This window comes from Euprymna scolopes, chromosome 36 (genome assembly GCF_053919585.1).
Source record: "Euprymna scolopes isolate OS-2025 chromosome 36, ASM5391958v1, whole genome shotgun sequence".
Taxonomy (NCBI): Eukaryota; Metazoa; Mollusca; class Cephalopoda; order Sepiida; family Sepiolidae; genus Euprymna; species Euprymna scolopes.
In genome coordinates, this window is record NC_136517.1 from 74,845,972 (window position 1) to 74,862,895 (window position 16,924).

The following is a 16,924-nucleotide window of genomic DNA, read 5'->3' on the forward strand; positions in this document are numbered from 1 at the left end:
GCATGTTCGCTTAAATATCTCTCAGCTGGCTTCTTGCGTGAGTATTATTTTGAACTTCTGGTTGACTGAGACTCAATTTCGGTAACCAATCAAAATGAAATATTTAACGTATCAATGAAATAAATTATAGAAATCATTTTTGCCGAGCTCCACATTGTAGAAGGTCTTGTTGGCATATATTTTACAAATTTAAAATCTATTTAATATAAAAAAGGGGTTTATCATTCCCACTTACCTCCCTTTAATACACTAACAATCTAAAAATAGGGTCTGTCTAATTAACCAATCAGGGATCCCCGTTTATCGGGTTCGCTATTAGAACAAGCGTCTCTTCCTCTTAACCACAGCTCGTCCATGAAGCAACAGGTAGGAAAATTCCTCCTAAAATTTTGTGCCTATACGAACATTACAAGAGCCGTCTAATTCTTTGGACGTAAAAGAACTTTATAGTTGGACTTTTTCTAAAGCCGCAAACACAATAAGTTTTGCAAAACTTGTAAATGTTATTGTTTTAATAATTAATACTTTTTTTCTATATCTTGTTTTGTGTCGTTAGTGAATCCCTTTATTTCAGTCTGCTCCAACGAACTTCGCGGCAATTTTCGGACTACAACCTCCATTTGCCAGTAGTCGCTTTATTTTGCAAAACTTATTGTGTTTGCGGCTTTAGAGAAAGTCCAACTATAAAGTTCTTTTACGTCCAAAGAATTAGACGGTTCTTGTAATGTTCGTATAGGCACAAAATTTTAGGAGAGGAATTTTCCTACCTGTTGCTTCATGGACGAGCTGTGGTTAAAAGAGGAAGAGACTATTGTTCTAAAAGCGAACCCGATAAATGGGGGTCCCTCATTGGTTAATTAACAGACCCTATTTTTAGATTGTTAGTGTATTAAAGGGAGGTAAGTGGGAATGATAAACCCTTTTTTATATTAATTCAGAAATTAGACTGAGAAGTACTCGCATCACTTGTCAGAACGAACTCTATTAGATTATCGCACGTTTTATTCCAAACTTTCTCAACATTTAATGCAGAACACATTATTTAAACTACAGACTATGATAAATCTTACGATTACGGATCAGTGATTTTATGTTAAGTAATTGTTAGTGTCATAATTGTTAGTGTCATAATTGTTAGTGTCATAATTGTTAGTGTCATAGTGAAAATCGGGCTGATGACACCATCCGACCTTAGTTGATTTTTAACAGACATCCCGCTGCCCAACTCCCTACATAGTATCTCTCCAAATCTAGCCCACAATAATAGGCCCTGACGACTTAGTGGCACTGTGTCTTGTTCGGAGTAAAAAAACAAAAAACAACAAAAAAATGACTGGAAGGAGGAAGTAAGCGTGATTAACTTTTTCTTTCATGGGTGATGATTTCCATCGAAAAATTAAACTAAGAATTATGTTAAAATTATTTTATTAATAAAAGAATCTTTTGGATATAATTTGCGAATATTTGCAATAATAATAATAATAATAATAATAGCAACAACAATAATAATAGCAACGATAATAACAATAATGATAAAGTATAATTTACACGGGTTTTGATAGTAAGTAGTTTTTCAAATAATATATGTCCGACACAAAAAAAAGGCATGTAATAATGAAATGTATGTTTAAAATTGTTTGCATTTTCTATTTAGTTGCACACGTGTTGGGAATATTTTATTCTGTTCGTGCGTGGAAATCAAGTTTGTGTCGGGAAACATAAGGGAACATTCGGCGAAATAGATTAGTGACGTCGACTGGACATTAAACACATGGGTTTGCTTTTTCTCAAACTGCTATTCTGCTCGGCCCTAGGTTGTTCATCCTCCCAGGTTTTACCTTTTCTCTGAAAAGGGTAGATTTAATGCCAACTTCCTGTCGCGCTCCTACCGGGGAATGTATACGAGTCTTCTCGGGCAGTTCTGTAGGTCAGAGTGCGATGGTTTTTCCCAAATCCCACCCCACCTCACGTCTAACCATCCGGCAAATAAGGCAAATAATAGATCAAAGAAATTTGAAAAAATACAAGACTAAAGGGTCACAGTGTTCAAATCAAATCCATATATATATATATATATATATATATATATATATATATATATATATAACTACTTAATTTACTCACATGAAATTAATATACGAAAGTATAGATTTATGCGTAAACTTTAAGTATTTACTTCAAAAGTGCTCAATACGTAGGTAGAGCTAGTTAGTAAGTTATAAAATGTATATGGCGATTAAGCTACACTGAATATTCCGCGTTTCATCCATTCTAGGATTCTTCAGGGGATGAAACGCGGAATATTCAGTGTAGCTTAATCGCCATATACATTTTATAACTTACTAATATATATATATATATATATATATAAGTAGTAGCGTTCGTGTGTGTGTGTGTGTGTGTACAACTCTCATACAGTCCACACCACTGGACCGATCATGACCAAACCTAGCATGATGATGGTCCCCACCTAGGAGCGTATCACACCATTTTCCAAGATAAAGGTCAACGGTTAAGGTCATATTTGGTGTGGCTCTTCATAAACTACCCCACCCATGGATGGTACATACAAAGATGGGGGTGGCCAAGCAATAATTGCTCTTACAACATCCACTTACTGCAAGGGTGCCCGTGAAACAAATACTCAAGCGCTAAGCAAAGTTTCCCGCGAAGCGTGTGTATCTTTGCTAATAAAAATGTTTTTGTGATACTAAAAAAGTTAACCATTGTGATTCTTTGTAATGGTTTCAATTTTTCTATATAACTCGAAGGACCCATGTACCAGCATCGCACGGTGGAAGTATGCCCCCACCCCACATCACCTGTAAAAAAAACCAAAAAAAACCAAAAAAAAAAACCAATTAAACTACGGTTGTTAGTGGGAGCTACTACCGAACCAGTACAATAGAGGGCACTGGTGCCTGTGGCGAAAATTGATGTACCGTGGCGAAGTACAGACTCATTTCGTATATATTTATATGTTGAAGAGTTTTGCTTTCAAATAATTGAGTGTGTTTTTTAATGATTTGTTCAGATTAAAAAAAAAAAAATTACGGAATTTTATATAAACACATATGTAGCGTAAATAAAATCGTTGGCAAAAAATAAGTTCGTTTTATTTCGTTCAATAAACTTCTGTATTTTTTATTAGGCAAAATAAAAAAAGCGCAAATAAACCTCTTCAATTTAGTTATGATGAAAACGTCGTTTTTATGTTTTTAGGAAAAAAATCTTAATGTAAAGTCAAATATTTGGGAGCTAAACTCTTCAATATATAAATACATATTAAAAGCGGCGTTTTTAAACATCAATGTATACGCAGCGTGTTTAATGGTAAATCAACTCAGTCATCGTTATTTTGAAATGATTTTTTTTATTATTTTTAAAATAAAAGTCAAATACTTGGGAGCTAAGCTCTTTAAAATATAAATACATATAGAATGCATAGTTTTTAAACATCACCCACGTACACACAATGTGTTTAATAGTAAAAGAACTCAGAAACTTATAGCGGATAGGCTTTTTTTAAACGTTGGAAAGGAAGCAAGTAAATGGATTTTTTAACGTTAGTTTAAAGAGTTTTTTTTCATCAATCTCTGAAATGATCTATGCAGTAAATAAACTTACTCTGGACCAAAAATGTCTCTTAGTGACGCCATATTTAAACGTTATTAAGCGTTCTTTATGAAGCAGATAACTGGATTCCGAAATATGAGAATTTTCGAAGCTCAGCCAACCAGAATGGATGGAATTTGGTGAAGGAGAATTTATTATTTATGAATCCGAAACTGGAAAAATTGTGTTATACATATGTATCTATGATCCATTTATGGTCTGTGTAACCACAATATCTGTGGAACATGTATAATTGGTTCCGGTGACAACTGGTAGCGGTGGTAGGATTAAATATTTAGAGAAAATTAGGGACGCTTTCCTCTAAAGATGTTGCAATGTAGTATTTTTATTATCATGACTAAATGTCTCTAAAGTGATGTTCAAAAGCTACATTAGATAGTGGCTATTAAGCTAGATGCATTGTATTTGTATGTGGCATTTGTTGTTGCAAACTTTGATCAAGAGGGCAATTTCTGCAGTCACTTTATTATATAATATATATGAGACAATATAAGTGTTAACTTTGATATTACCTATTTGTTTTAAAGTTCATAGTTGGATTTCAGTCACTTCAGGATGAAGTTTTAAAAAATATTAAGCACTTTAAGTAATAGTAACCTTTACAAAACCCTCTTACTGCAAGGGTGTTTGAAGCGTGTATTTGTGCTGATAATATTAAATGAAAACGTGTCTTACACGGAAGTTTGACAGAAGTAAATCCTGCTCGGTCAGGTTGACAAGAGGTTGAAATCTAGTTTAACTTTACCAATTACAAAGATAAAATCACGTGATCAAAATGTCCGCTGTGTCAAAGTTCCAAGAGGAATAGCACTGGATTTAATAATACATTGTATATTACGGGAGTTTTTGGTAGCAAGCAAGATTTCAAATAACAGGTGCCTCACACAGAAAGTAAGACGTGTTGGAAATAGTTCGTGCGTGGTAACCAGGTTTGTGCCGGAAAATATTGAAAAGGAACATTCAATTAAATACATTTAACGTTTTTTACAGATTCTGATGCTTTATTTGTAGCGTTGACCCAGGCATCAGAAGCATGTTAAAGAGTCGACATAAAACTGCATCAAAATGAATAAATAATGTCATAGAATTGTTTCAGTTAAACAATGGCTATGTTGTCAGATTTTTGTTCTGCTCAGTCCTAGGAATATAGCACCCCCCTCTAAGTGATGAGGGCGTTTAGAGATTCAGAACTACTTCCGTTATCCCCTCCCCCAATTTTTTTACTTATAGCATTCATCCATTTCTTAAAGTTGTCTTTCTTTAATAATCAAATTTAAACATCAACTGTTTTAATAAGATCGCAGAAATAAATAAAAAAAAAACTTAAATGAGAATGAGTTATAATTCCACAAAAAATGAATAAGTAAAATAAAATATTGAATAAAGAATATTGAGTATCAACACAAACCCTATATTATAGGGTTTGAATAATATAAGAAATAAATTAATTCTCAATTTCTATAAAATTTGCTCATTTTACAAGAGTCATAACATGCCTGACGAAGGTAAATTTCCCGAAATATTACAATAGAGATTATCCACCTGATCATTTTTTTTTTTTTTTTTTACACACACACACACACACACACACACACACACACACACACACACACACACACACACACACACACACACACACACACTTCTGCATTGTATTGCCTTATATAAATTAAACTTTTTATTCATATTTTAATTTCATCAAAATCTATCTACGCATATATAAAAAGCATTTTGCGTTTAGCGCACAATTGAATCATGATAACAAAGTGTGTGTGCGCGCGCAAGTTCTTTTCTTATGAAACGGTTGGTTCTACTTTTTTTAATTACACACAAATGTACTTTATGTGTTTGGGAATGTTTTTAGATAGGTTTCGTATTGGAGAGTCTCCGATAAGTATCGAAAATCGATAATCCCTGCTAGTCAGATATATTTGAAGTTTTAAATAAGTTCGACTTTCATAGCTCCTCTAGCTATGGAGGACATTTAGAGGTTCGGGACTACTTCTATTGTCTTCCCCAGTAAAAGTTATACATACGATTTAAATGTCATCAAAATAAGAGATAAGTTTATGGAGTTCTATCATCATAAGCCCTTTAGAGATTCGAGAATCTTTCGATTGTTGTCCTTTCCGGTAAATTTTACATAATACTATAAGATTTTATATATATTCATTAGCCTTTATTTCTATAGGGAACACAAAGCACACATTGAGTGTATATATATATATATATATATATTAGCCTTGGGACGATTAATCAGAATCAGGAATCGGAGAAATCGAAACCTTTTGGTGTATCGGAGTTGTTTTCGGAATCGAAAATGTGTGTGCCTATTTTCCGATGCCAAAAACGATTCTTTGAGTTGTCTTTTTATTTTATTTTGTTTAAACCAAAGTCTTCCACTGCTAGTAGTAATAGAAAAATTAATATTTATTGATTTTAAACTACCACTGAACTTAAATTCTTTAGATCAATCTCCACACAAGTGCATTTTTTTTTTTTACGTTTGAGAAAATATCAGCACATTTAACACATTTTTTTTACGGTAATCAGAAAATATAACAAATCTATAGTTAAATATTTAGAGATTTATAAAGAATCGGAATAAGTAATTTTGTCGGAATTGTCCCATATATATATATATATATATATATATATATATATATATATATATATATATATATATATATATATTTGCAGTCATCGACATATAGTACTGTTTTGTTGTATCACAACTCCTCAGAATAGCACCTCTCCCAAGCCGAGGATTAAACCTAGAACCATCGGGTTGACAGTCGGCAGTTCAAAATTATCTATGGAGCCAGTAAGTTTTTCTTTTTCCAATAACAGCCAACCTGCTTGAAGACGGTCGAATGACAATCGGACTGAAACGTTGCACAAATAACACTCAAGATGAGAACAGTAGTCCGAACAATATTATAACTATTTTTCCTTTCAAATTTTTATATTATCGTAATAAATTCAAAAAGAAAAACATTTGTAACGAATGAAAGTTATTGTCTGACCCTGCTATGCACTCCCACCATGCCCCAATTGAAGAGCAAAAACCGTCCTAGTAGTACACAAATGCCCTCAAATGCTACTCAAGGACAAGGATCAACGAGTGTCAGCTGGACAGTAAGACAACACTATAATGATTGGTAATAATTCTGAAAGTTTAGCAGAAATTGATTATTTAAGAGGGCAGCTCAACAAAAATTTGTTTACATGGAATTTGAAAACGGCCATATTGTAGTTAGCCGGAAAGCAGATCCACGGTAGTGTGTTCCACATACAGTTAGAGGTAAGAAACTTAGCTTATGAAAATTTCATTTAGTTTTAGGAAGAAAGAGAGAGAGAGAGAGAGAGAGAGAGAGAGAGGGGGGGATGAAAACACATTTGAATAAGTAACTAAACGTTGGCTTCATTTCGTGTTTTAAGTAGACTTAAGTATTGCTTAAAAATCATTGTTAACCCCTCTAGATCTTATATATCTACTTATAGATAAAAGGCACTTTGTGTGTGTGTGTGTGTGTGTGTGTGTGTGTGTGTGTGTGTGTGTGTGTGTGCAAAAGTTCGTTCCATATGGATTCCGAAACGGCTGGGTACTTTTTTTAAATTTCACAAATTTAATTTATGTATCTGGGAGTGTTTTTAGATAGTTTTTATTAGAATGCCTCCGATAAGTATAGAAAATTGATAATCGAAAACAAAAGAAGGAACAGTCCGACTTTAACCAAAGTTAACACCCATATACAGCTTAACATCACAAGGACAGTTAAACTTTTATCACCGCAGAACGGCCTGGCGTATAAAAACAGCAAGTTCTTTGATCAGATGGGGGGGGGGAGGGGCGTTCAAAATGAATGTTTCTATTTAGAACACAATTGAACCATGATAACTGAGTGTTACATCTTGAACTTTTATTTAAAGGGGATGAAAACACATTTGAATAAGTAACTGAACGTTGGCTTCATTTCGTGTTTTAAGTAGACTTAAGTATTGCTTAAAAATCATTGTAAACCCCTCTAGATCTTATAAAAAGGCACTTTGTGTGTGTGCAAAACATTTTTCATGAAATCAATAGTAGGTTCTCTACAATGCAATGGAGATTATAATATATTGTGGATTAAGTCACTACGGGGAGGTATGTGACCCCCTCCTCGGTGCATTGCGGTGGATCAGCAAGTAAAGCAATCAATCGATTTGATCGATTTCGATGATAAAATAAAAATACAGAAAACTCAGTTTTGGGTTAACATAAGTTTCATATATTTATAAAAAAAACAAAACAAAAAAAAAACATGCATTTATCTTCTGTTTCAGTCCTGAAATTGCATTTGTCTACCCCTGCTATGCACTCTCTCCACATCCCAACTGAAAAAAAAAAAAAAAAAGCGAGACCGTCCTAGTAGTACACAAGTGCCCATTTAAGCTTTGATAAGAGGTGACATCCTATCAAAGATAAATAGTTGAGTGAAGAAAATGGGTCTGTTTCGTGTGAACAGTCATGATACCTTTTCTGTTTGTATTGATTTCTGATTATTTATAGAACTTATAGGAGGGACCACGTGAAGGTTGTGAACATCCATAGTTAAAGTGATGCTATGGAATCGACAGGATTCGAACTTGCCATGCCCAGATTGTTGGGACATGTCGGTATTCATTTCACTGCAACCATCTCTCAAGGGATCGCTAACAAATATTTATTTAAAAAAAAAAACAACAACAAAAAAAACGACGGGTCGTTTTCGACAGTGGTGTTTTCTCTGAAAATCTATGTTATTATAAATGGCGGAATGGGTCTGGCGCAACACGGAGATGAGAGGGATAGGGACAATTCTAAATAACGCTGACAGTAAGAACGGCTACCAGCGACGTTCAAGTGGAAGAAATCTTCTATCTCCCCTTACAAGAAAAGGGAGGAGACAGTTGTAGTGGAGAGTAATAAAATAATAAAAACTCTTCCGACTAGAAAAATAACGCAATCCAAATTATCCGGCCGTGCTTGAAACTGCTTCAAGAGGACAAAAAAAAAAAAAAAAAATAAATAAATAAATAAAATAAAAAAAATAAAAAAAAATATATCGTTTGGGTGGAGACGAAAATAAATAAGCGAATATAAATAAATAGAAATAAATAATAATTGGCGAAGAACTGAGAAGGTAGGGTAGGGGGTCTTTCCAATTGACTTCATTTTAAAACTGGGGTAAATATGTAACGAGATCGCTACTGAGGGGGAATTTGATACTTGACACCGAGAGTTCAAACGATGGCGAATCTAGTACGTTCACTTAAGGAAATCACAATTCTGCGTGTCCGGATCACAGGCAGAAACTACACCAGATACGCTTACAAACATTAAAACATCTAATTCAATGTGACACCGGTGTTGTCCTGATAAATAAAAATAAATAAAAGTACAGAAAAATCTTTACCCATCACGTAACGAAAATATATTCCACAAATTACGTAAATTAATGAAGCATTTTTTATATATAGAACATTTTTTTTAATGATTTTTAGCGAATTATAGTAATTCGTAGCCAATAAAAGCCTAACTTTGATCTCTATTTCTGACTCAGTAGTTGGAATTTAGTTGTGTCCATTTATTTGTTAAATATGGCGGAGTGAGACACACCATCCTTGCTTCAATATAAAATTTGATTTTCTTAGTAAAAAAAAAAAAAATAAAATAATTTACGTGATTTTTGGAATATGATATTTATATTTTTCGGTAGTTGTTTTAAAAATAACCATGAAACTACGTCAAACAATTCAGTTATTTTTTTTATTTGTTGGTATTTCCATTATATCAAACATTATATATATATATATATATATATATATATATATGACAGAGAGAAAGAGGGGGGCGGAGAGAGCACTTTAGCTGAGAGTCCAACATTCAAACTCTTTGACCTAATAGTCACAGGTATAACAAATAGGAAAAATACATACAAGATTGAAAAAGGTGGGCATAAATCTAGTTGAATGCGTGTCTTTAGCAGATTTTAAGAACCTGTGACAATTACGTTTTTACAGTGGTTTTCACACACACACACACACACACACACACACACACACACACACACAGTGTTGGGACGATTAATTGTAATCGGGAATCTGAAAAATCAGAAAACTTGGGAGTACCGGAATCGAAAAAAATTTATATTAATTTTACGATGCCAAAACGATTCTTTTGTCTTCATTTTTAATTTGATTTTGTTTTAAGCAAAATCTTCCGTTGCTGGTAATAATGATAAAATAGTATTTGATTTTAAATTACCGGTAAAACTAAAATCGATAGGTCCTCCCCTACAAGTGTATTTTTATGCTTAGAAATATATCTGCATATTTGATAAGTGTTTTTACGAAAATCGGGGAAAATCTTACAGTTAAATAATTAAAGATTTATAAAGAATCGGGAAAAAATATTGGAATCGTCCCATCACACACACACACACACATATACATATACATATATATATATATATATATATATATATATATGAGAGAGAGAAACAAACCTAGTTATGTGTTGAACGTTTCGTCTTTATTTCGAGACTCTCTGGATGAAAATAAAAGAAACGAAAATAAAGAAACGTTGATAAACACATAACTAGGTTTGTTTCTTTTTATTTCTGTATTTCGTCGGAATACTATTTTCAGTATTCTCATCATATATATATTACATACATATTTGTCTTTTTGTAGCCGACTTATGGCGGTTGAAACATCGGAATGCTTGCTGTCTAAGCGCATAGAATTACCGTATCGGGAAAGATAAAGTGTTTTTTTTTTTTTTTTTTTTTTTAGCTTTAGTGGACAATCATGTACAGATGGGAGCTTGATAATAATAATAAAAATAATAATAATAATAATAATAATAATAATTAATAATAATAATAATAATAAAATGGTTCCTATAACCTCACTAGGTTAATACGAGGAAGAGCACCCGGCCTATAAAAATTGCCTCAATTAAGGAAATGACATTTAAAGAGATAAGTTTGGAACTCAATTTCTAAAAACCTCTTAACACATGCCAGCATGTATAAGGTTGATGCAAAAACGATATTAGTTTTGCACCAAGCTAATAAAACAGACGTTAAACCAACTATGGCTACTAGTACGTTGATGATGATGAAAAAAAGCGAACGAATTTCGGTTCGCATGTCGAACCTTAAGAAAAAGACAGTAAGAATCACATGATCAATATTAGGACGTTCATTTTCAAATTTGGACAAAAAGAAGTAATGGAAAAAATATTTTTCCTTGAAATCCAGACAAATGAAAAGATTTAGGGACGAAAATTCTTGGAAGTCGATACCTGAATGGTGTGAGAGTAGATAAATTTGGGAATGTCGAGTCAGGCTATTAAATTATTTTTGATTAATTTCTGGATTTTTATAGTTTTAATAAATTATATTCTACGAGATGTTTTAGTTGCTGATGGATCACCGCTTACCAAGGCCTGGGGTGGAGATGAAGCATTCGATAAGAATAAGTGTTAAGCGAACGTTGGTCACAGTCACAAGCGGATTAAAAAGAGTGGCTAGAATGGGAAGAGAATTAAGCGGTTTTGATTTTCCAAGAAAATATCTCAAGTATTTGTTTGCATTAGACTTGAAGACGACTATGTTGTAGTCGTCTGAGAAGCAGTCTCGTGGTATCTTTTTCCACAAATCGGTATTCTAGTAAAAAAAAAAAACTTTGCTTATTGGAAGTTCCGTTTGGGTTTTGGTACACACACACAGACAGACAGACAGACAGAGAGAGAGAGAGAGAGAGTTACAGTTCTTGCTATAATGTTTTACAGCAGTGGATTGGAGCTCAGTTGAGAATCTATTACGAACATAAGAATACACTTAAAAGTCGCTTTTGTACTATGTCAAGACATGAACGGGTGCTCCAAATCCCCCCCCCTCATATATGACAGCAGTATATCTAAAGACGTATCTGACCATTATATAAGGAGAGGATTGTATCAGGAGTAAGGTACTCCTGATACAATCCTATTTCCCGGGGCGGTAGAACGATCCAACCATTTTTCCAGAGACCTTAGCAAAAGATTTGGCGTAAATCTTCCGTTTCAGGTCGGGTGGAAGTTAATCATATGAACTTAATCAAAGGAGTGCCATAGTTTTAAAGGCGTTCAAAGAAACAAGATGGTTTTTACCAGGTCGCGTCATGTGCTCCAAGTCAAGGGAAGAGAGAGAGAGAGAGAGAGAGAGACAGAGACAGAGACAGAGACAGAGAGATTGTGTGTGTGCATGTGTCAAATGCGCACGAACAATTTTACATGCAGAATCGTAATAGTAGTCTGTGCATGACCGTGTAAGAATTTTTTTTTTTATTACTACGGAATCACCGTTTATCAAGGCGCAAAGACCATTTAAGGATAAGGATCAATCAGTGTCAGTTGGCCATTGTGACAACACCGTGATTATCGGTAATGATGGAACTTGGTTAGTGCCTGTTTATTTAATAGGACGGCTCAACGAGAACTTATTCACGTTAGACTTAAAAACAGCCATATTATACCCTGCTGGGAAGCAGCTCCGCGATGTTGTTTCCATAGATGGTGGGGGGGGGGGTTCTAAGAAAGACTGCTGATTGAAAATATATTTGCACTTAAAATCAGATTTATTTAAAACCAAATAAAAAAAATGTTTAAAAAAATGTATGTAGTTTTTTCCGTTAAGTTTGCTTTCAACCTTAAAAGGAAGTAGAGGAGATAGGAAAATTTACTGCTTCTGTGTTGTATATTATTTAAGTTACGAAGGATTACACCTGAATTTAGAAAATACTGATTTATGTTATACTGGCATTTCAGCCCGGCGTTGCCCGAGTGGTTGGAAAAAAAAAAGTGGTAGTAGGAAGGCAGGCGAAAAAGAACGGGGGAAAACGTGACGTCTTTGCTGTTACGACCACCGTCAAACCGGAAGTAACGTAAGTTTAAATTAAGGCTAGACAATCGAAAAGAGGATGACTTTCGAAAATATCGGCGAAAAAAGCGACCTCTCCCTGTATAAAAATGCCCAGTAGAGGGTGAAGAAATTAATGTTTTTAGCCAATTTTTCGGTATTTGTCGTCTGAAGGGTCGAGCTTCAAAACGATACTGATCTTGTGAAAATCCGTCGCCTCTGTCGAAAGTTGTAGGAAGGCATTCAAACATACATACATTTATATATTAGTAGCTCAAATTTTCGACCCAAACCGATTAAAAAGCTTGCCCTATCTCTGAATACCCTTTATGTAAAATTTCAAATGTTTAGACCAGAAATTGTCTGAGTAATTTGGTAGAGACCGCAGAGGTCATTTTTTTTTTTAACTTTGACCCTTATGACCCCTTAACATTTATTGTTTGGTGCTCAAATCAAATTATTAAATCAGATCCATGTCCAAGGAATCTATATTTAAAATTTCAATTGTTTATACCCAGAATTGGAGGAGGAGTTTGGTAGAGTTCTCAAAGGTCAAATCGGTGAACTTTGACTCCTTAAGAGCCAATTTTCTGGCCGAAAACGCATTACAAAGATTTTTTCCAAATCTCAATACCCTGTATATCAAATTTCAAGTCTGTAAACTGAAAATTGACAGAGTTATTGCGTAGGGAAATGTACACAGACAGACACTTTCACTTTTATAGATATCTAGATTAATACGAAAAAAAAAATAAATAAAAATAATTTCGTGATCAAAATTAATGTTTTTTTATTTTTTTTGTAAAGTGTTGGGGGCAAGCAAACGCTGACTATCCGTTTAGTTGCTTTAATGGCAGAAAATTCTCTAAATACTTTTGTCTATTTATCAAACTTAATGCTAATTTTTTAAATTTTCTTTCCACCTTAACAATCATCTTTAAAATAACGACTTTTGTAAGTTTTCGAATATGCTGAAAACGAATATCGCATTTAAATTTGCCGCAAACAAGTAGTTTTTCGGATATTAAGCATATTAACACTGGTGGACATTTTTGACGCGCGTGCGTACAAAAATGTCCAGTGTTAACGCAAGGGATCATATTGCTTAATATTCGGGAAACTACTCGTTTGCGGCAAATTTAAATGCAATATTCGTTTTCAGCATACCCGTCATTTTAAAGGTGATTTGTAAGGTGGAAAGAAAGTAAAATATTTACCAACTTTATTTAATTGTTTCATTACATTTCCTTTGAAAATCGAAGGTTTCATTCAACTTTAGCACCTTTTTTTCCTCATACGATATTATGCAATCAATATAACATCGTTGTAATTAACGTATTCTTATGTTTCTTGGAGAGACGTTGTTCCTCTTTAGATCAAGCGATTGAATACAGATCTAGATATTCAAATCACTGAACAAATTGATTTGCGGTGTTCTGCCTATCTCCTTGTCTGTCCGTTTGTATGCCTGTCTCGGGATGCTATTAAACAACTAAATCAAACACAATGAATAAATATTTGAAAATATTTGGAGCATAAAAAGTGGTTTCCAAAATTACTGGATTCAGCATTAAATCAGGTTTGATATGCCGTAAAAAAATGGAATGCAATTTAAAACCACACCTACTACTAAAGTAAATATTGTTCTAGAGTAAAATTTGAAGAGAAATCAAATGATGGTATTGATTCTGTATTAGGAGGTTTATGCTTTAATATCCTAAGGGGGGGTCCCGTTAGAGGGGGGGGGCGTTAGATAAGGTGAAGTGATGTTGAGCTTGGCCAGTACTTAACCGTTTGAGAATATCAGGTGCTTACCTTGCCATCGTTTCTAGTCGTTCTGGACATCTCCTTGCCACTGAAATCAAGCAGTGCCAACTCAGGAGAGGTGTGATTAGAGATGCGCAACCTTTGCTTCTCGATTACACATACAGCCACCCTTACAGGGAATACACCTTATTTCTGAAGACTGAACGAAAGCCATACATTGTAGTGTCGGCGTTCAAGCGGGACATTCATAAACAACAAAGACGGCGTTTTACTTTCGAACATAAAATTATAAAAATTACTAGCAGGTCGCCCGATGTTGCCCGGTCGTAAAATACGCTTAAGTATGATAATTTACTTTATACAGATTTCGTATTTATTATTATAGAACCAATACTCTACTGGGTACTCATGCAGAGAGTGATCCGTGCTGAAATAATAACGTTATTATTTAAAAAGCCATTCTTAACATGGGGAGGGAGGGTGTTTTGTACCTATTCTGTACTTTAACCTTACAATTGAATAAAAAACAACTTTAATTAAACGCGGAAATACGATTTTAAAAATAGCGCGGATCACTCTCTGCATTAGCACCAAATATTGATTATTATATTGTACCTAGCATATAGTAGTGATTTCAAAAGTTAAAATATTTGGGTGGCATCAGCTAGAATCGAAACCAAAACACACAGCTAAAGATACATACATATCAAAACGTTATAAATTATGAATGTATATTTGGGCATGCGTATGTCCAGTTTTTAATTTTTACCACTTCGTAGCTATTTTTCCGGCTAAAAACCAAATCGGATTTCTTCCATAGGCCTGAATATCCTACATATCAAGTTTCAAATCTGTTGACCCAAACTTAACAGAGTAGTTTAGTAGAGACCGTTTCACACACAAACAAGTTCAATTTTTTTTAAAAATATATACAAGTTTTAGGAATTATTTTAACTTGAAAATTTATAGAAATTTGTAATTTTAAAATTACAGGCCGGAATTATTGTAGGAATTTATAAATTATAGAAATTATAACTTAGAAATTATAAAAATAATAGTAAAAATGGTAACGTGGAGGCTTTATTCATTTCGTAACAACGTTGATGTACTTGTTATTGAATAAAATATAATTATGATTCAGACAATTTAACAACATTGAATTTCTTACAGAAATAAAATATTTTGGTTCTAGTTTCTTAATTAAAAAAAAAAAAAAGAATTCTTAGCTTTTGGGAAGTGTAACTACAGTGCAAGGTGATCTGAAAGTTTATCGAAATTCAGCAAGAATAGAGAAACTGGTAATACGGCAATTCAAAGCACACGTCTTGAATTCATTTTAGTCACTAAGAATTAAATCGAAATAAGACAATTTTTTGTTTTATTTTGATTTAAAGTAACTAAACTGAATTCAAGACGTGCTTTGAATCAATTCATAAATTAAAAACAAAAAGAAGTTTATTCACTTGTACGCATCAGGAATGTTTGTGTAGTCCGTACGATATGTTTAATTTATCCAATGAAAGTTCTCGGATTTCTCATAATAGTTGTACAATAATGGATATTATTTACGAGCTATGTAAGAATCACGTCAATCAATCCAGTTGTTTATTGTAACCAATAAAAATGAAAAAAAAAAAAAAAAAAAAAAAAAAAAAAAAAAACGCTGTTATTTAGTACAACACTAAATCTGTCCCCCCCCCCCCAAAAAAAATGGGTTGTTTATTTTAGTTAAATAATATCTCACGGATTTATTTAACTTTTTTGGGATTTTTTTTTTCTTCGTAAAAATGTGTATGGCAGCCATGTTGAAATTGGGATAACGTTTAAAATACAAAAAATGAAGAAGCAAAAATATCAAACCGGATTATTTAATAAATGGACTACGAATTCACACTAATGATACTTACAAAATGAAAACGTCCAATACTGGCGGTTGACCATTGGTAGCGGATTCAGTTGATCCATAAAAAAAAAGTGCCAACACGTAGAACTTTGTGTTCTTATTTGATTCAACTTAACCTAAAATCTTAGGGGTTATTCGAAAAACAAAACATCTAAAATATAAATAAATCTTTTTTTATTTGCCTCGAGGTAGCTATTTCAAGTTCTGTTGAATTTATTTTTAATATCATTTATCTATTTAATGGAATATCCTTATTACCATGAATTCCTAAGTATGTACAAAATTATAAACAGCTTTTTTCTTCTTTTTTGATATATTAGAATTATGGCTTCTACGGACCAAATTATAGTATATATAGGCTGTATATACCCAGCATTTCCGAGCGGAGGGTTTTAGTCCCATACTATATCAAATACAACGAATATCTTTAACTTCTTACAATTTTCCTGAAAGTACATCACATGTTGGATTTATGAAAGCATAAAATACATCAATTTTCGTCTATAAAAATTAAACGGGAACTAGCTTAAAGGGAAAATAACTCTCATAGCTTAAATAAATAAACGTACTTCCGTTTTTAAAGGCAACTAGCGTAGTCCTTAAGTAAACACTTCATCAAATCTCCACACAAACGTAATGTACTTGCAATAACTCTTATCCCTGAGTGGCTTCCGGACCTTGATAAGTG

General features: G+C 33.3%; 1 protein-coding gene across 2 annotated transcripts in view; it reads right to left on the reverse strand.

Moving 5' to 3' along the window:
* The window catches only part of LOC145260608 (venom allergen 5-like), a 192,226-nt gene that overhangs the window by 70,263 nt on the left and 105,039 nt on the right, over positions 1–16,924 (reverse strand). Inside the window, exon 1 of one of the 2 annotated variants that reach the window (XM_080118903.1) lies at positions 16,241–16,323. The exons of the other annotated variant lie outside the window; for it this stretch is intronic. Coding sequence (XP_079975029.1) covers positions 16,241–16,298 — 58 coding nt within the window. The 5' untranslated portion in view covers positions 16,299–16,323. Of the gene's footprint in view, positions 1–16,240; positions 16,324–16,924 lie in introns of those variants that run through there. 2 annotated transcript variants of the gene reach the window in all.